Here is a 21,356-nt window from a genome sequence, read left to right as displayed (position 1 = left end):
GAGGTACTGACTTGCCAACAACTACTAAGTGTCTAGGGCTGGATTTGAACTCAGGTCTTCATTCTATGCACTGCACCACATAGCTAACAGCTCTTTTGAGGAATTTAGCTGAGAAGGAAAAGAGAAATACAGGATGATAGATAGCAAGGGTGGTGCGATCTGATGTGGTGTTTTTGTTTGTTTGTTTTAAGGATAAAAGAGACGCTTGAAAATTAGAGAAGTTGAGATGATGAGGGCAGTTTGCTGAAGAATGCAGGAGTGGGGTGAGATCTTGATTGCCTGTAGAATTGTTGACCTGACAAGCAGAAGGGCCCACCTCATTGGAGACCAAGTTGAAAGAAGAAAAAATTAGAAAAAATGACTGATGATATGAGCTGAGGCAGAGGAAAGAACCAAGAGTTCCTGATGAATGGCCTTAGTCTTTTTTGTGAAATAGGAGGGGAGGTCTTCAGCTGAGAAAAAGATGAGAGAGGGTAACTGAGGAAGCTTGAGAATAGAAAAAAAAGATTTGGAACAACTACTGTGGTGAGCAGGCTTGGAGATCAACTGGAAGATTTCCTTGCTGCATGCAGGTTGGGACCAGTAGAGATTAGTAGCACTCTTCCACTCAGCTATAGAAATGATCATCCTAAAATGGAGATCTGACATGTTACCCCACGTTTAATAAATTCCAGTTCCTCTAGGATCAAATATAAAATATTCTGTTTGACTTTTAACGTCCTTCATAACCTGCCCCCTTTCTGACTTTTCAGTCTTCTCTCACGTTACTCCCCCTCTTTGTATTCTATGATCCAGTGGCACTGACCTCTTTACTGTTGCATTATATCTCCCAACTCCATGCAATTTCAGGCCTTGAAAGCTTCCCTTGCTTTTTTTATAATTAAAGTCCCACCTTTTGTGAAACTTCCTTCCTTGTCCCTTCTAATTATCCTTTCCTTTGAGATTATCTCCAGATTATCCTGTATATATGTTGTTTGCATATAATTGTTTGCATGTGATCTCCTCGCTTGGAGGGTTTCTTGAGAGCAGAACCTGTTTTTGCCTTTCTTTATATACCCTGCACTTAGGGTAGTGACTGGCACATGACAGGTATTTAGTAAATGTTTGTTGACTTGATTGGCCAGCATACATTTGTAATGGAACCTGTCAGCGTGGATTGATGATTTCTTTCCATTCTGATCAGCAGCACCTGAGTGGGAGCCCAGGAGGCAGTCAGTGGGGATAACGCAGGTTTGGAGTTTGGCCAGAAGTTTTCTCTTTAGGATCAGTGATCAAGGGATTAAGAGCTCACTCTGCACTTCATGAGACACAAAGACAAGAAAGAAACAATCCTTGTCCTCATGGAGCCTACATTCTGTCAGAGAGGAGGAAAGACAATTAACTCGGCACTGTGATTTCTGAAAAATATTTTGAAAAAAATACACTTGCTTTCTGTGAAGTTCAGGTTTAGTTTTGCCAACGCAAAAAACTAATTTTTTTTTTGTTTCTTCAATTTATCTTAAGTCATTATAAGGACTAATCATTTTATCCAATAGCAAGAAATCTTTATGACCAACTCCTTTTTAAATTAAAATGGCCATGAAAAATAAGTGCTATTTTAAAAATATGATGGGATAATTGAGGGGAATACAAGTGAACATCATATTTTGTATTTCATGTGGAAATGACAGTCACTAGTCACAAATAGAATGATATAAATCTTGGGTTCCTGCATATATATTGAGGAAAATATTCTCATCTTAATCCTACCACCAAAAAAAAATTATTAGTGAAACTCCCTACCTGAGACAGGGCATATAATCTCAATCTCCTATTTGCAAATAAGAAAAAAATAACTTCTCAGGTTATTCTACTTCAGGTAAAAAATCTTTCAGTCTTATATTTAATGGTGCATGAATGCCTACACATTACTAATGCCAAAAACCAGCAAAATTCCTGGGAAGATGTTATGATATTAGATTTTCATACAATGTTTTCTGGATTCCTTTAACTGTGTTTAAATGGTAGCAAATAAGGGAGTAAAGAATTTAAACATTGTCTTAAAGTATTTGATGTGCATCCCTTCAGTTAGCATTTTTCTTTCACGTTTGTTTATTATTCTGAGAGTAACAGACAAAACTGAGCATCTCCTAACACAATCCATCCTGCCTTTTGAGTGGGTTATTGCAGCTATGCTATGTCCAGCTTTTATGTCTTACATTCAAGAGTGTTTCATCAGAGTAAACAGAACTGAGACAAAAGGAAGGCTGTGAGTCATTTAGAATAATAGGAAAAATGAAAACCTTGGGGTTTGTTTGGTTACATTCATCTTCTGATTTTACAAATAGTTCTAATAGGTTTGTATACAGTTTGATACAAAATGCATGCATATACATATACGTGGCTATATGCATATCTTTTAAAGTATCTCTAATATGCATTAATATATATGCTTTAGTCACTAATAAAAATCAAGATAAAGTACACATGGATTTACACATTCATACATACACGTTTATGTGTGTTTTCTTCCTTTCTCATCCCCTCCCCCCACATCCTTTCTCCACGCCCTCCTCATCCCTCCACAGGCTTCAAAGCTTGTGGTCCTTTTCTATCCATGTACTAAAAGGTTTCTTTGTAAACCAGGCCATTTGTCCATCATTGTTTGAGGTCCAAACAGTGGTAAAATACCCTGTCACCGATCCCGAGTGCTGTGAATGGCAGCTCCTCTCTGGACAATTGGCGGAGGGGCCGAGAAATATTCCTGAGAGGATTATTTAACCTTTCAATTTAGAGGGCACAAAGCCTGGCTGATTAATGAACTTTCTGATGGGCGCTGATAAACGGATCTATTTCTTTATTTCCCCTAAAAGTGATTCCTTCTTCTGTCCAATATTACTATAATCTTAAATATAAAATGTGGCAAATAGATTAAAAAACAGCACTAAAGAGTTTATCTGGCTGGCAAACTGAAGGAGCTAAATTAAAATTGGTAATGAAAGCAGTGGCTGAGCCTTGTATATGGTTTTTAAATGCACTGTGTATTTTGAAGAGACTTATTCTCCGGCTTGCCTGGTAATGACTGCTTTGGGTGCACAGTCCGGGGCTGGTTTCTGTTATCCCCCCAAAAAAATGAGTTGTGTTATCTGGATGACTGCAGACACATACGCATCCCCCTTTCTCACTGCATGGGCAGACAAGGTCGATAGCATTACAAGGTATTTGTGGCAGTGCTTGTTTCAGTTTTCAGAGCTGCCAGTTTTCAGCCAGATTTGAATTACAAAAGAAGAAGCTGGCATGAAAATTGAAAGGGTTTATCGGCTAGTCTGAAGCCTCATAGCACATTGCTTATTTATGCAGTCCATTTGCACCAGGAAATATAAAAAGGAAATACATTTTAAAAATAAGGTCATAAAGACCCAGATATGTTTAAGATGGCAAATAAAATATAGATACCTCTAATATCTTTCCAGGAAACGATTTCACTTAATGTTGCATATTACTTAAGAAGAGCGTTTATGTTGCTGTCATAAATTTGGCGTTTGTGTCACTATGTAGGTAGTCTCTGGGGGATTAAGAAGGAAGCCTTTGCTAACTTACTTTAAAATTAAAATCGACAGAGGAGAGCTCTGTAGTTTGAGCGCTGCATTGGAAATATTTAAATAGGGTGGTAAATTAAACCTAAACTAACATTTTTGCATTCCATGTAAAATTAGCTATGGGCCAGTGAATAAATGCCACCACCTTTGGAGAAAATTGGGATGCTCTTTAAGCCATGAAGATTTTGGAGCATTCAGAGAGTGAATTACTGTTATCCCCACTGTCTTGCATGTGTTCATTGTTCTCTACTCACTGAGATTTTCATTTTTGTTCTCTTCTACCAAAAAAAAAAATTAGTTTAATGTTTTCCTTCCTGTGTAGCACATTACCAGATACTTATATTTCATTCTCCAATAAGTGGTTTCTCAGATTTTGTCCAGTGCTCTAATACTTTAGAAATTTAAAAAAAATCATTATTATTATCTATATCTTCAACAGCAGGATTTGTACAGAGATTGATATCTGTTCTATGTTAAGAGAGTGTTGTGTGACTGAAGATATACACATACAATCTCACACTGACACCACGTGTATATATACAAAAGAAGATGTATATATTTAGAATGCCATAGCTTGAATAACCATAATGGGTATCACTGTGGTCATTTACAAGTTTTAGCCCTTTGGTTTTTCGAACTTGAATCTCCCAGTAGTGGGAAGGGGATTTAACTGTATGTGCCTAATATCAAAGCAATAAAGCAACTCATGCAGTAAAATAAATAACTCCTAACCAAACAATGAGAAATAAAATTTTAACATTTTTCCTTCCTTTACCAGCAACACTTTCCTAATGTTTATATGGTCTTATCTAATTGTTTCATATGGATTTTTAAAAATCAGGCAAAATATCAAAAGCATATATGACTTCTGCATGTTAAATGATGTACTGTACATTTTTTCATGAATTTTCATAAGGAATTTGTTCTACGTAGCATGTGTGGCTTAATGATGTAATCACCCGATAGACTAGAAAATGCTCCAAAGGAGACGTTCCAGTCTGTTGTGTACATAATACATGTTTCAGAAATCTGCCTAATTAAGGAATTACCCAATGGATTGAGGGTCTGTAGGGTACGTGACACGGTTGATTTTTTTTTTTTAAATCACACAAAATATTATGTGTATGACACTAGTACAGTGGCTCTCAACAGAAGGTTTTGATGTATGGAGAAAATAATGTGTAATGTCCACTGGAATACAACTATGTTGTTTGGTGTTTTGTTTTTTTTCTAAGAAGAAAATTGAAACTTTAACACTTTACACAGTCTTTTGCAAATTTTTAAAAAAATATCTATAAAGCAAAGTAAATCATTATTTTTTTTCCATATAAAGATAAGGAGCGCGAATGTAAAGCTTTGTTCAAAAGCAACTGAAAAAAAAATGGACAGACCCAAAATAGGTCACAGAGTTCTTGCTTCCAGCTAGTTCCACGCCCAGCCACTCTTTATTACAGACCCTACGATAGGAAGGGAATTTAAAGTAAAGCTGAGATATCTGCTTTTAGTTGTTCTTTGTCCTTTCTACAACCCACAGAAATGATTTTGGTGGACCAGTGTTCCTTATTTTTTCCATATAAAGAACGAATAACCTTCTCAAGCTTGCCCCTCTTCCTGACCTTCCCACTAGTGAGGTGTGAAGACACTCCTAAACTTATTTTTCATGAAGCCAGTATAACAGGTAGGAAAGTGTGGCCAGTCTCATGAGTAATCAAGATAGAAAGCAGTATTCTTTGGCAGAAACAAAGTAAGTGTATTAAAAATGTGGGCTGAAAACTAGAAGCTGATTTGTATGTAACCTTGGTTAATAGTAAATACTAGTAGGCAGTTGCAACTCCGTTGTCAAAACCGTGTCAGTAGGTTGTTTCAGCTTTTGGTTTAGGGTAACTCAGTAAGTCTGGTTGGATCAGATGTTTTAAAATATTTGCATTTCTATATCAGATAGTAGATGACACTAGAAGAATAAGTTGATTTAGAATACTTTGAAATAATGAAGCTACTCTTAGACATGAAAATCATACCTGTTTAAGAATTTGGGTACTTAGCACAGTAGCAAGTTTAGAAAAGACACAAGCTCTACTGTGTAATTTAAACTTTGTGTCATAACATCATCCTTAACTGTATAAATTATATTGAGCGTAAAACATTCAGGTCTTAGTTTTTTTTTTATATTTGCATTTCCACATATGAAAAACCTGGCTAATTAATAAAAAGATATAGTGTAATCTTTAAACCATATGAATAGATGTAAAAATAAATCTGTTTTGTGTTCTTCAGAGTAGAAAATTCTCTTTAATTAGTGAAATTGATTGCATATCCTAGGTAATAATGAGCTTCAACTAGATGTAAGGCCTCATTGGATCATAGTCAGTTTAGATAAGGGCATCTCAAGGTCACAGAAGGAGCTGCCCAGCAGGTTCATTTCCATAAAAAATTACGGTTCAAAATAGGACACTGAGGCAGCCCTGACATTTGGTCTCTTGGCCTTTGTCATGGAGATTCCTAGTTGAGGAGGGAGGAAGGCCACTGTCCCAGATAATGATTAACTGTTTTAATGGCATTCATTCATTCATTCGGCACTAACTACTCATGCAGAAAAAAGGGTTATGTAAAATGACATTAGAAGAAAATCATTTGTAATCGTTGCATCGGGCCGCACTTTGAGGAGACATTAGAAGTAAATCCATGGCGTAGTAGGCTTATGCTTTATCTTCTGATATTTACTGAGTTTACTGGGGCATGAAAAGCTTTCAGGAAGAATAGCAGATGGGGATGGACCTTTCATAGGTAATGCTATCTACCAAGTTATTACTTCTATATATTGATAGTAAAAGTAATCTCCAAGATATCACCCTACAAATATAGATTATTTAAATGTTTGTAACCCCCCTAAATTATGGCAATAAGGCACCTGCTTTCATAAATACTTCATTTGGCACCCACCCATTGGATAATACTCTTTAGATATACTCTTTAAACCTAAAATTAAAAAGAAAAATGTTCCCTTGCATTTTTTTGTAAGCTGTAGACATATGTATAGTTGTAGTCTAAACTGGAGCTAATCAACTTAAATATCCCCTCGTAATTTAGACAGTTTCTATTAATTAGAAATAAAGACATAGCCCTGAGGCAGAAGTATAAAGTCACACAAACTTATATTTCAAAGACATTCAGTAAGCCTGAGGAGTCTTGTTAGAACATAGTACGAGAACTTGTCCACTGAAAATCATTACTGAGTTTTCAATACTGTATTCTAATACGAGATGTTCTCTAATTAGGTGAGATCTATGCTGATTTCATTTCATTCTTGTTGAGTGCCTAGTGTATGATAGTTTATTAAAAAAGAGAGCATGGAGATAGCATTTGTCATGTCATTTACTAATTAATTATTGTGAAACAGTTTGGAAGCTCATAGCACAATATAAATACTGCTGCTATTTTTTTATTAGCAATAATGGAAGTTTTTCATTGGCGACATTATTCAGATGAATGAACATCCAAATGTTTGCACTTCATCCAGGGGCATATATAAACAGTGATGTTAAACTTGAGGGTTTTTAACCAGGTCACCCTTTGTAAATAAAAGGTATAACACGTACAAACATCCTGGCGAATCTTTAGTAGAGGGTACCTTTATGGCTGATACTGTACAGCTGAGTTTCTGTTGACACTAAATGTCACGTGTTTAAGATTTTGCCAATATATAAACTACACTCTGGAAACATTGAGTGCTTGTAGAAATGCATTATTGATCTGTTCCAGTTATTTTGTATACAAAAACAGTAATTTCTTACAGAGTACTAGTGAAGTAACTATTGAAGGAGTTAATGCAACATTCCAGAGCACCCAACTTGTCTTGTAGATGTAGTGAAGATATCAGAGTACTGGGTATGTTGTCTGCTACCAATTCTGTCTTGCACACCAACATGTTCCCTGGTCACAAAAGTCCTTCCTTTCCCCCTTTTTTTCATGTTCCCTGGCTGGACAGGCTCATCAACCTAGTTATGGAATGCCTGCTGGTTGCTTTGTATACTATTCACAAATAATGAACATGGATGTTGGAGGAGTGGGTAGGGATTGAAAATAGAAGTATTGAAAGAAGGCATTAGGGACTGCCACTTGTTCAGGGAGAATAACTAGGTATATATAATGTTCCTGGGACATTGCTTCATTAGTAAGGGCAAAGCTGCAGAGACCAGGTAAGGATGGAAATTCCCCCCATTCTTATCTTGTCCAGAAATTTCTAAATGGGTTTATGTGAATCCAGCTTTCCATCTGCTGGTCAGGTACCTAGCTAGATTCATAAAATAGTAAACATAGCTACCACAGACACAAAATCTTCTAGGTAAAGATTCTGAGGATTCTCCGTAGCCACTATTTTAACATCTCAAGAAAACAACCTGTCTCTTTTTTGTTTGTTTGTTTTGGTCAGAAAGTAGCATTCCAAGTTGCCAAGAATTACAAATAAAAAAGTTATATGATGTGAACTACAGACTTGGCTATGTACAGAAATACTACATATTTCTATAATTATTATCACACACATAAAATTTAATTAAATTTTTAAAGTGTATAGACAGTACTCTTGTGAGACAAAAAAAATGAGCCCCTATTTTGTTTCAGGAATGATAACTGACCTATGAATCAAACTTATATGAAAAACCCTTCAGTGGTATATGATACAGTATATCATCAAAATCAGTCAGGTCTTCCAAAAAGATCTGTTTTGCAGTTATTTAACCTCTTGATTTTCACATCTCTAAAATAGAGGTCTTGGATTTAATGATATTTCTCAAATTCCTCTACCTCTAATTTTCTGTGATTCTTATTGAGAAAATCATCATGAAATGCTCAGCAGTTGAGTTGAAACAGACTTGATTTGGTCAGTTAACAAATATCTCTCCATAATTATTGAGCTGGATAAAACATTTCATCAGCATTTAAGAGTTTAAAAAATTAACTACAAATCATTTATTTTTAATTGTTTCCAATAAAATGAACACAAATGTGTTTGTGATAGTTATTCAGCAGTGTTCTATTATGTTTTTCTCTTGTGCTTATATTAAGATCATATAAGATTACTTGATAGCATAAAGGACTTTATTCAGTAAATCCTGATTATCAATATCAAGTGAGGCATAAAACAGGAAGATAGATGGTCACCAAAGAGGTTTGTCGCTTTTATGGAAGATGCCCTGCTTGGAGTCCAAATAGAAGTGGATTCTCTAAAAATGATGACATCCTCCACATTTGCCTGTCTACAGATGAAGGATACTGTCCTAATTTCATCAAGCACTGGATTAGGGAAACTGTCCAACCTAACATTACACACAGGAAAGGCCAAGTAGATAAAGAATAAAGACTATAATACATGTTGGATGGGAATCCATCCAGCACATTTAATGGACCTGTTATGAAATAGCTTCATTGAGCTGTTCCATCAGTACATGTGTCTTAGACAGATACATGCAAATGGACAAAGTGCCAGGCCCAGAAACGAGTGGGAGTGGAAAGTTGACTATTGCACTTAGAAGATTGTTCACAGCTTTCAAGGATCCCAAATTACTCTCTGAAGCAAGCCTTCTCCCTCCTTTTTTTTAGCCACCGCTTCCAGTGATGCTTAATAGCTAATGATCATATTGTGCTATAAGAAATGACAAGCAGGATGATTTCAGAAAAACTTGGGAAGACAGGAACTGAAGCAAGTGGAGGCAGCAAAACCAAGAGAATGTTGTGTGCAGTAATAGCAATATTGTGTGATGATCACCTGTGATTGACCTAGCTATTCTCAGTAATACAGTGCTCCAAGACAGTCCCAAAAGACTGCTGATGAAACATGCTATCCACTTAGAGAGAGAACTGATATTATTTGAATACAGACTAAAGCATGCTGGTTTTCCCTTCCTTCTTTTCTTCCTTCCTTTCCTCTCTTTTTTGAGCCTTCTTGTACAAAATGACTAATATGGAAATGTTTTACATGATTGCACATGTATAACTATGTCATATTGCTTACCATGTCAGGGATGGAGGAAGTGAGAGAGGGATAGAATTTGGAACTGAAAACGTTTTTTAATGGTAAAAAAAAATTGTTTTAGCATGTAATTGGGGAGGGAAATAAAATATTATATACAAAAAAAGAAGTTAATTATTCATGCCGGAAACAAATATACAGACACTATTGTATGTGTTACTAAAACAATTCTTGATTTCATCAGTATGGGAATATGGGAACTGTGCCCTCCATTACCTTAAATCCTGTCTCCATGCCTTAGTACACAGCAGCCTGCATGAGTTGCTGTGGCAAAAGAACAATAATAATGATAACTCATTACTTGATGCCAGTCAACGTACACATACTTAGCCTGTTCCTTAAACAGCAGCCACACAATCCATTGTTAGACCCAGTAATATTCCGGTGTTTGCAGTTTGGTGGGAACACCCTTTGAGAACCCAGGCTCACCTCCATGTTGTGCTAAGGTACAAAAGTAAGACTTGAATCGAGATTACATTCTCACATTATGAGCATAAATACTACAAGAACAACTCTTAATGATAATAGTTCACATTTTCCAGAAGAAAATTTTACAACCACTACTTCAAAAGAATTCGTCATTCACTTGATAAGAATTGTGTTGGAAAGGGCAAGATTTTGTTTTAAGATTTGAATTTAAAATAGAACTTTCACAAATAACCTGTATTGCAGACCAAACCTGGACCACCCAAGAGGCCAAAGACCTATCTTGGACGATCAGCCTTAGTATACTGCTACAACTGTTCTCGGAAAGGCCATTATGGATATGTAAGTTTTAATACTTTCTACCTGAATGCTACTTATGTATGACACAATCTGGTCATGACAAACTTCATCCGTTTGGAGTAGTAGCTAAAAGTCATGGAAAAGGAATGTATGACTCTAAGTGCGTGCTGTGCTCTAAATTGGAAGAATTCTTACATCACCTCCAGGATTGCTTGATGTTGCCCAGCGTTCTCTAATGTTTTAAGTTGTGTAACAGAGGTAGAACTGTGAAGGTAGGGAGTGTTTCTTTTTTGATTTTGTATCCTCAGCATCTCGCACAACATCCATGCTGAATAAGTGCTGTGTGAGCAACAGAAGACTGAACGTACACGCTTTAATGTGACTGAATGAAACAGCACCTAATTTTGCCATGTTAAAGTTTTGTGAGGAAGCTCAGTAGTAGTGTAGTGGATATTAGCCTCAGAGTTGGAGTCAAATCAGGAACACCTGCTCAGAGGTGTCACACTACCCTGTGAAGAACAGATTAGAGTATAATTGGGAAATGTTTAACGAAATTAATTTAAAATACAATACAATGCAACATAGATAATGTTAATTTGTTATTTTGTAAGTCAATATGTGGCCTACTTGGATCTGATTCTTTTTGAGTTTGACTTCCCAGTTCTAGATTTTTTAACCTGTCTCCATGCCCAAGGCAGTTCTCTTAGACTATAAATTGCAAAGAAGGTGCCAGCCTGCAGTAGTAGAAAAAGTTCCTCTAAGAATTCCTATGCTAATGAAATCACTGGTCCAGAAAAAAAAAATGTTTTCCATAATAACTATGTTCATTATAATCATAAGTGTCAGGGACTTCTCACAAATGAGTACATAGTAATAATTTCATACAGCCAAATCCAGTTGGTTTTTTTTTAATTTTTATCTTCATGTTCTCTAGATAAAGTTTCAATGTTAAGTTTTCCTTGTTACCTTGTCCAGATTAACTCTTATGACATACACTCATTAAAACACCTTGGCTCTGACTCCTAAGCCAAGTTTATTTGTCTTTCTGGCTACCTCTTCAGAGTGTCTCTAATCAACTCATCTAGAAGCTTTATTACTATACTGTCTAAAATTTAGAATTTTCATTTTTAAGGTTGCATTTGACTCATTTTAAACGTAGTAAAATTCATCATGGTATTTTAAGTACCCCTGAGATTTCCCCAGGAAGACCTTGAACTTCTCTAAGTATACCATAATAGAATTCAACACCTCTACCTCTTATTTGTTTAATTTACCAGGTCTGTCATGTTACACATTTTTCATACAGTATCCATGGTAGTATATTTTCAGTGTTGATGTTCATTTAAGGAATGCTGTTTAAAAATCAGGGTTGCATTGCGTCTGAGTAGTAATCTCTTTAGAGCAGGGCTTCAAAAGGATGAAGTATTCCCATCTTACTTTCTCAGTTAAAAAGAAAATTAAATTGTTACGTTTGGTCATGTGCTGTTATCTGTTAATGCAGACAAAAATCTGTTATGAGTCTTTGAAATTTATCCCTGGAAATCTAGGATTAGGTAATTTTACATTTGTAATACGAACTTGACATCCTTACACAGAGATGACAAACTCTTAATTATCCAAATTTACAATGGGAGAAAAGCAATGGTGAAGATAATCCAAAAAATAGATAATATGAAAATAATTTATATGAGCAAGTATAGATTTTCCATACTGATGGAAAAGACTAGTGATGTGGATAATCAAAAAATAATTTACATTTGACTTTGTAAGATAATTTTTGTACAATATAACTCAAATGACTGGATTAATCTGAACCAAGTGTGATCCAGATATAACAAAAATCAGTCTAGTGAAATGTCTTTGAATATTCCTTTCCTCCAGTTTTTTTCATGCATCTCAATTCAGTAAATTCAATAAATTTTTGTTGATTTCCTACTATGTGCAAGACGCTGTGCTAAGTAATAAGGAAAGATATTAAAGAGTTATTGCTCAAGTAATTGCAAGGATCAGGATGGAGGAATTAGTCCCTAATTCCCATAGTGTTAGAACACTTGGTTAAAATGAATTTTATGTGTATGAAGTCATTAGTAACCTTATGAACTGCATCTCATAGTTTTTGTTAATTCCTCCCTGATGTGATTGGAAGAGCACTAGAGTTAGAGTAGAAAATGAGTTCAAGTTTTGTCTTGACACTATCTGGGGGTGTGATCAGAAGAAAGTCATTTAGTCTCCTCTGTTTCTCAGCTAACTACCTATCATGTGCCAGACACTGCTACAACAGGCATTATGGAGAGAACTCTTATTTGACCTACCTAGTTCTGTAAAACTTGAACAAACAATGCACATGACCGTTTGATCAGCAGGCAGTGCTAGAAATGTACGGCTGGAAAGTGACATAGTTACCAATATGAGACCGAATGCAGACTTTGCCATTTGGTGACTGGACAGCTGCTAAGCATGGATTTGCCCAGCATTTAGAGCTAGGAGGACTGTCGTCACAGAGGCAGGTAATAATAACTATAGTAATTTTAGAATAAGATGAGCATGAACAGTATGTCAAAAGATTTGTAAAAGCTGTAATGTGATATGAAAATATCCATGATTCCCCACCATTACTTTGTTGTAATCAACAAAGTGGTCAAGTTGTGGTCAAGTCTGGAGCCTTTGCTGCCTGCCTTTACTCCTGCCACTACCACCCCTGGGAGCAACTTCTCCCTCTGCAGCCCCAGGCCACTGAGGTAAACATGAATAGCTCAGAAGAAACATCATGGATCACATGATTCTGGGGGTTTGTGGCAATTAATTCTTTGATGAGGTGGGTAAAGATTCTGTCCAGAATAAGTTCAACCTCACAAGACTCTCATAACAAGTGCCCCACTATAGGCAGACACTAGACTTGATCCTTAACTTGGACAACCTGCTGAGAACCACCCCAGCCAGAGTGACCTGATCAAGCAGGCAGCCAAGATGCTCCATGGACTGATACCAGCAAAAACACTTTGGCTGGTGTCCCCATATATATTGTGAAAACCAGTCCATGTCGCCCATTACACTGTCAGACATACCAGATGAGACCATGGTAAAGCTGAACTGCCCCAGTGCATGGATGGTTTACACTCCCAAGTCATCAAGGCACCACCACACAGATGGGGCTTATTTTGGTGGTGGCTTTCCCTATGTGCTCTTCATTGAGTACAGGTCCAAACAACCTGCCAACCAATTTGTTCCCAAACTGTATGACCTACCAGCTGCAACTTCAGACAGTCAACAGGGACCCTCCCTATCAAGAGCATCCCCAATGTGTCCCCTCCCCTCCCCCCAGTACCTCAGGCGGTAACACCATTCTCCCTCCCCCTGGGACACACACCTTTCCAGACCCCTCAGTGGTTTGTAGTTTAAATTAAAAAGTTATTATTGTGGTGGTGTGGTAGAAGTATGAAATAAAGTGGAAGAAATGGAAAAAAAAATCTGTTGGTGACAAAGTCATAGGTAGTTCTAATACCAAGGTGATTTGTTGCCTACATTATAGTGAAAGAAATGCTAAAATTTCAGATAAAGATTAGTGAAAATAAAGATTTTTTTTTTCTCATTGAAGTCTTCAGACCTACTGAAATATAAAGGGTCGATGGATCCTAAGTTAAGAATGCTTGGATTAGTGCATCCATCTTCTCATGGTACCTCTAAAAATTGCCATTTTCCCTTTTTTTTTGTTATTTTTAGCAATCTGATGGATAATTTCTGTACAAAACTACTGAAAAGCATAGGCATAAATTGATCTTTCCTAAATATGGTAAATAACATCTGTCTTAAAACCAAGAAACAACATTATATCTAGAGACCTTTCTGGTAAGTCAGAGATAAAGTAAGGATGCCCATTATCACCACTATTACGAACAGTCTTCGAAAATCTAGATATGTGACAAGGAAAAAAATCAAGGAAATAAATAGGCAAAAAAGGGAAAAATATTGCTTTTTGAGGTTAATAAGATGGTCTACATAGAGAATCTTAGAAGTCAATTAAAATTACTTGAAACATTTAATAATTTTATCACTTTTCCATATTACCAACATAATGTAAGAGATAGAAAGATAAATTCCATCCAGAACATTATAGTATAAAAGTGTTACAAATTATTGTTATGCTGTATGAAAGGGACTGATTCATCAAAACCTGGGAAGACTTTATAAACTCTGATACAGAGTAAAGTGAGCAGAATCAGGATTTAAATATTTAACATATTTGTTAGTAACTTGCATAAAGGAATAGATGGTATTCCTGTCAAATTTGCTGTGAAGGATTGCTAACAACACAGTGGATGACAGTTTCCAAGAGGATCTTGATAGCCTGGGGCATTGAGCTAAGTCCATTAACAAGGCTAGGGAGGTGGTAGTCCCATTGTACTTTGCCCTTGTCAGACTGAATCTGGAGTATTGTGGTCATTTCTAGGACCTGGATGCTAAAGAGCACCAGAGAAGAGGACACAGGACTGGAGAAGCTCTTGAGTCCTAGTCACATGAGGATCAGGTGAAGGAAATGGAGATGTTCACCTCAGGAAAAAAAGACTGCATGTGGGGGCAGCCAGTTGTTGTTTTCAAGCATTCGAAGAATTGTCTTATGAAGGAGGGTTTAGACTTAAGAGACAGACAGAGAACCGAGAACAAGAAGTGAAAAGGGCCAGTTTAGATTTGAGGTCAGGAAAAACTTCCCACCATTTATAGTTGTCCTCAGTGGGACTGATCACCCAGAGAAGCTATTCAAGCAGAAACTGGACAGCCTCTTGTTGGGAATGTTATAGTGGGAATTCTCTTTGTTTAGGGTTTGACTTAGATGGTTGTCAAGGTTTCTCCCAACTCTCAAAGAAGATAGAGTCATTGACTAAACCACTGACCTTCTGGTATCTGCAAAAGAGAATGATCTTTGCCCTGAAAAGAACAAAATTGGCTAGCAGTCCTTGATGAGTTCAAGCTTACCAGGTTCAGACAAACTACACCCTACGGCGCTAGGGGTTAGATGTGATTTCCGAATCAGTACCAGTGATTTTGAGAACATGGTGGAGAATGGGAAAGGTGCCAAGCCCAGAGAAGGGCAAATGTCATGATCTTCAGAAAAGTAAAGAGTAGAGTATGTACCTATAAACCTGTGCACTTGACCTCGATTATCACAGGAATGTACTGAGTAATCTAAAAAAGAAGCAATGTTTACAAAGAACCAACTTGATGAATCAAGATCGAGTCATACCAGACTAACCTTATTTCCCTTTGACAGGGTTCCTAGACTGCTAGATCAAAGGAATATTATATATAAAATTTACTGGATTTTAGCAACACAGGTGACAGTCTCTCTGTCACACTAGCTCCTTGTGGATAAGATGTAAACTAGTCAGAACTTGTTGAATGACTCAACCCAAAGTCATTAATGCTTTTTTGTAACCTCAAAAAAAATTCTTCATGAAATGCCCCTGGAGGGGAGCTGTGCATGAGGCAGTTTTGAGTGGGTTGGAGAAAAGCATCGGTTGGATGCTTACCAGATTTGCAGGTGGCACAAAGCTAAGAGGGATAACTGACACAATCAAAATCCAGAAAAATCTCAGTGGTCTCAAATATTGGGATTATTAGACAAAGAAATCTAACGAGGGCAAATAAATGTAGATTCCTGCACTTGAGTGCAAAAAAACAACTTCGCTTGCTTTAGTATAAGATATGGAAGACATGGCTAGACATGTTCCTGTGGACAAGAGCTCAGGTTTTCATGTACCACTAGTGCAGAATGAGTCAGTCATGTAATAAGACCGAAAAGCTGGTGTGACCTTGGACCTCACAGGGAAATTGAGCAGTCTGGTTGAGGGAAATTACCTCATTGTATACTGCACTGGTGAGACCATAGATGGAATATTTTGTTCACTACTGGATGCAACATTTTAGGAAGGTCATTGATAAGACAGAGGGTTCCTTGAAGGAGATGACCGTTATGGCCAAATGAATCAGTTGGAGAAAGTGGAGGTGTTTAGCCTGTAATAGAGAAAACTTAGTAGAACTTAATAGTGGTTTTTAAGTATCTGAAAGTCTGTCCCGTGGGATAAGAGTTAGATGCTGTTTCCTGACCCCAGGGGACAGGAGGAGAAACAGTAGGTGGAGAGAGACCAGTTCAGGTTTGATAAAAGAGAAAACTTCCCCCCAGTTAGAGCTGTCCCAAAGTTGAACAACTATCTATTCATAAGAATTGGATTCCTCTCAGAAAAGGCCTTGATGGATATTCATTGAAGACATTGTATAGATTTTTTTCAAGTTGGGACCTCTTTGCAACTCTGGTATTTTTACGATTCTGTAACTAAGAGATTGAGGAGGACTATGGAAGTGCTGGGGGGAAGTGTTCAAAAAGGTTCCTAAGGCCAAATAATCAACCATGGAGATCTCCTAAGATTAGCATTAACCAGTAGGTTTATCATATACCCTAAATTGTGATCCTACAGTGAACTTGACTATACATTTTCAAAGCCTAATTCACAAAGTAGATGGCAACACTAATTACCACAACTGAAGTGAATTGTGGTCCTAAGTAATAATCCAGCTCATTAAATATTGTATTAAGTGCACAGCACTTAAGGCAGCTAGGTGGTACAGTGGATAGGGCACCAGTGCTGGAATCAGGAGGATCTGAGTTCAGATCTCTCCTTAGACACTTGACACTCACTAGCTGTGTGACCTTGGGCAAGTCACTTAACCCCAATTGCCTCATCCTGGGTCATCTCCAGTCATCCTGATGAATATCTAGTCACTGGATTCAGATGGCTCTGGAGGAGAAGTGAGGCTGATGACCTGCACAGCCCTCCCTCACTCAAAACAGAGTCAAGTACGAGTCATGTAATTATTTCTCTGATGGCATGGTTATCTTTGGCAACAAAGGACGAACACAAAGTGCATAGCACCATGCTAGTGCTAGGGAAGCCCATGCAAACACAAAAAGCTCACAGTAATAATAGGCATTCATATAAAAATGTAAGGCTTACAAGATACTTTACTGTCTAGTTGGATTACAACAGTCATTTAAGGTGTGTTTTACAAATATTACCTCCATTTTGCAGATCAATCTGAGGCCCAGGGTACTCCGTGTCTCATAGTTAGGAAATGGAGGCCCCAGGATCAAATCCACTTTGCATTCCAAGTCTGGTGATATGTGACTCACCAGCCTGCTCCATCTTAACAATACACTCAGTATCAGGCATCAGTCTTATGCCCTCTCCGTTTGACTTCTGTACCTCCTAGATGCTTTCATACAGGTGCCCTCAGAATACCTTGCCAGGGAGCTCCCATGTAGCTGGGAGAGAGCGACTGCAAAACTAGTGGATGCTTCGCTGTCTGTAGTTCACGCTGTCTAGAAGCTGGTAAGAATGTAAATTTCTGCAGTGATGCTTGAAAGTTGTAACACTAAATATAATTTTCAGGAGTGCACAGAAAGACGGATGTTAAGTGGAACATTTCCAACAGTACCATTCATCTACTACTATGATAAGGAGCATGACATCCAGGAACAAGAAGAAAGAATGCAGTGGAAAGTAGAAGGTATGATGAGGGGGTCCTGGAGAATTGTTTGTGCAGTGACACCTGAGATCCCCTGCAGCTCTCAGTTTATAATCTTAGGATCTTCTTGCATGCACTGATGATACTTTTATGTCTGTAGCATCACTTTAGTAAAAGTGAGCCCCTCTGTGATTAGAGAAGTAATTGAACTTTGTTGTGTTCTGCTGGCTTTTCCATAAATTCAGCTGAGTAAATTTCTAAAAATGTTTACTGTAGTCTCTGTATTCCAGGGTTTAAAATATTGTTTTAATTTGTTTTCTTTACAAGTAAGTACTTTTTTTTAAGGTCTATATAAAATTATGATTTACTTCATGGGAACAAACAGGAATCTTGCCAACATCCGGTCCCCTCTGTTGTCAGAACAGTAGTAATAGCTGCTCTTGATTCAGTGCCTGCTGTGTGCCAGGACACAGACATTATCTCATTGGATCCTCACAACAATGTACTAAATGTGCTACCCTCTATTACAGATGGGGCAACTCTGGCCCCAAAATGAAAAGGTTAAGTGCCTTATCCATGGGCGAGCACCAAGCTAAGAAGTGTTAGAAAGCAGAAGCAGAGCCCAGACTCCTTGTCTTTGTATCTTTCTGGGCTGCCATTGTACCCTCTTCAGCTAAGTTAACCCAAGCAGCTCTCCATCTGCTTGGATCTTGGAGAGTGCCAGAAGATTACAGGACCACCTCTCTGTATGGCTTTCTTAAGTCACTCTTGCTAACAAAGTCAGATTTAGGGGGCTTTGTTTTTGTTTTTGCCTAAACACCCCTGGTGTAAACTTGTCTTCCCGAGTTCTCTTCCCTGGCAGAGCAGAACAGCCTGTCCATGTACTTCACAGTAGTCATGAAGTCACGTTTCGTTCTCATTTGTTTTTTAATTAAGATCCCTGTCATTTCTAGATTTACACAAATAAGAACTGAGCCTCCCTTTATCACAGAAAAGAACAGTTAAGCAAAGACAAGTAATCCTGTCACCATGCCTGACAGCATGGTGTCTTCAGCATTTTAGACCTGTAGTACCCCACCTCTTTCAAAGGAAGAGGGTGTTTCTACATCTCTTCTCTGTTTGTCCTTCATTCTTTCACTACCAAAACATAACCCATCTTATTTAAATTTTCTCTGCTTTCCTTCCAGGCCTTTGGAAAGCTTTTATGTCACCTCTAGACCACCTTTAAGGTCTCTGTGCCCATTTTATAATGAGAAGTCAAGTGCTTAGTGAATATAGAGAAAAAATTATTTCTCAGTTCTTACATGTCATTGTCTTGTACTAACTCCACCACAGCACAGATTGCTAAACCCCCTGTGATCTTCTTCATCTTAATAATCATTCCTAGACTTGGGGTTTTAGTTTCATGCTTTATTTTCTGTAGTTCATTTTCAGTTCTCAAGTACTTCACTGAGTAGATTTTGTCCAGTTTTGGATTTACCACTTCCGTAACATGTCATGGTCACTCCTATTCTCCCCTTGCTCTCCCTAAAACCAGGCTCTTAATTAATTCCTCCAGGTCCTGACAAACGTGAAATAACAGCAGCTTCAGAAGAAATTCCTGTGAGAGGTCACCATAGTGGGCCTCTGACCACCACATGAGAATAGACTTCCCAGGCACTCCCATCACAGTACTGTGATTCCAAATCTGTCCTCAGTTCAGAATGTCACATGGGGCCGTGTTCGGAGTCTTCCTGAAGGCCAGATTACAGCCTTGCCTTAAGGCTACTTTCACTGTCACTTCAATTGATCTGACAACTTCTATTTTGCAAAGCTAACAGTCATAATAATATTTCTATAACTCTCTACGATATGTCCCAAGCACTGTGCTAGTAGTTTTTGATCCTTTTATTCCTGGGATGTAGGTGCTATTATTATCCCCATTTTACAGAGGAGGTATCTGAGGCCAAGGACCATAGGATCAGACAGCTAGGAAGTGAATGAGACCAGGTTCTAGTTTAGGGCTTCCTGACTCCATGTCCAGGTCTGGATACAAGTTAAAATGATCACCCCTCCAATCTGTGTTTGCACAGTCAGATTCTGAATATGCAAAAACACTTGTATTTTCTAGAACTTCAAAAAAATGGAGATTTTCCAAGACCATTCAAGAGACCCCGTTTGGAATCAACAAACAGGAGTCCTTACCATGGAATAAAGAAGAGACACATGCAGGAAGAGTACACATGGCATCAAGAAAAAAAGTATCTCAGAGGAACAAAAATGAGCAATTGGAGCAGCAGAAGCCAAGAAAAAAAGTCTAGGAGGGATGTCCAGAAGTGGCATGATGGAGGCGAGGACTTCATCAGAGGACCCCGAAGTCATTCTTCATCTCATAGGTCCTCCTCCCATTTAGGGCACCATCATCGAAAGAGGAGTGGAGGGGAGCTTTCCAAAAGGGGCAAATGGGAGAAATATAAGAAAGGAGAGAAAAAAAGAGTAGATGATGAGGAGAGTTTATTCCTTATTAAGCAGAGAAAAAAGAAATCAAAGCTGAAAAACAACTGCTGACTTGGCAGTAATGTCATAGTCTGCTGTCCTTGTCTGCCTGTGCTCAGGCATTGTGTTTTCTTACTTCATAAAAGAAGTAAGATGTGTTTATTCCAGCTCGAAAAAAGCTGAGCTCACAGCACAGAGCTCTTGGCTTCTGTTTTTAAGCAAATGATTGCTATTCTCTGTGACCAACAAGTTGTTTATTGTGTGAGAAGGTAAAAAGGTAAATTAGTTTTCCATTTTCAGGACTATTTCTATTTGCTAATTTGTACTTTTGACTTAGAAGCCTGGGGATGAGAAAGCTTAATTTTGTGGTGATGTTTGTTTGTTGTTTTTAAGAAGCCCTTTTAAATATACTTTACCAAGAAAAGTAGTTTATTAAATGTCATTTGTCTACAATCTACATTTTTTTAAAACAAAGCCTTGAAGTAAAAAAGAAGTGAATGTTGATAAGAAAATTTACTCAATCATTTTCAAGATTCATTTTTACACCAGTTGGAAAAGTTTAAAATGTGCTTTGTTGTGTTTCAATTTCTCCTGCTTCTAAAGCTTGTTCTGATGTCATCCTTGGTAAGGAACATTGTAGTCTGATTTTGAAAGTGAGTGAAGTATCCTAAGTATGATTATAAAATTATTGAAGCATTAAGGAGGTAAGGAATCTGAGCTACAGGAAAACAGAAGGAATCATTCTAGTGTAACTAGTAAAAGGAACAAAAGCTTTGACAATTGTACGAAAAGGAGAAATAAATCAAGGTCTTAACATAATCACTAAAGAATGTTTTTCCTCAGTGCGAAAATCACCTTAATGACGTCAATCACCTAAATATGTTAAAAAAAAAACTTTTAAAAAATAAAAATCACATTACAGTATAAACTCAAATTAATTGGCTTCTTAAGAAGCTGTGATATATTTTTTGTACTTTGTTAAGTTATATTCAGAAAAAGTGAACTAGATGCTGAGATAAAATGACACACCA

At 37.5% G+C, this 21,356-nt stretch overlaps 1 protein-coding gene and 1 pseudogene across 2 annotated transcripts in view; both read left to right on the top strand.

Moving 5' to 3' along the window:
- ZCCHC7 (zinc finger CCHC-type containing 7) overlaps positions 1 to 21,259 on the top strand; it is a 274,677-nt gene extending 253,418 nt beyond the window's left edge. For both annotated transcript variants that reach the window (XM_072596781.1, XM_072596780.1), the window contains exons 7-9: positions 10,279 to 10,374; positions 17,775 to 17,892; positions 19,961 to 21,259. In XM_072596781.1, coding sequence (XP_072452882.1) covers positions 10,279 to 10,374; positions 17,775 to 17,892; positions 19,961 to 20,397 — 651 coding nt within the window. In that variant the 3' untranslated portion in view covers positions 20,398 to 21,259. The remainder of the gene's footprint in view (positions 1 to 10,278; positions 10,375 to 17,774; positions 17,893 to 19,960) is intronic.
- LOC140496691 (casein kinase II subunit beta pseudogene) lies at positions 10,381 to 17,768 on the top strand (annotated as a pseudogene).
- Positions 21,260 to 21,356: the final 97 nt, after the last annotated feature.

This window comes from Notamacropus eugenii, chromosome 3 (assembly GCF_028372415.1).
Source record: "Notamacropus eugenii isolate mMacEug1 chromosome 3, mMacEug1.pri_v2, whole genome shotgun sequence".
In the NCBI taxonomy this organism is placed as follows: Eukaryota; Metazoa; Chordata; class Mammalia; order Diprotodontia; family Macropodidae; genus Notamacropus; species Notamacropus eugenii.
The sequence above is the reverse complement of the archived record's forward strand: the minus strand, read 5'-3'. Positions and strand labels throughout refer to the sequence as shown.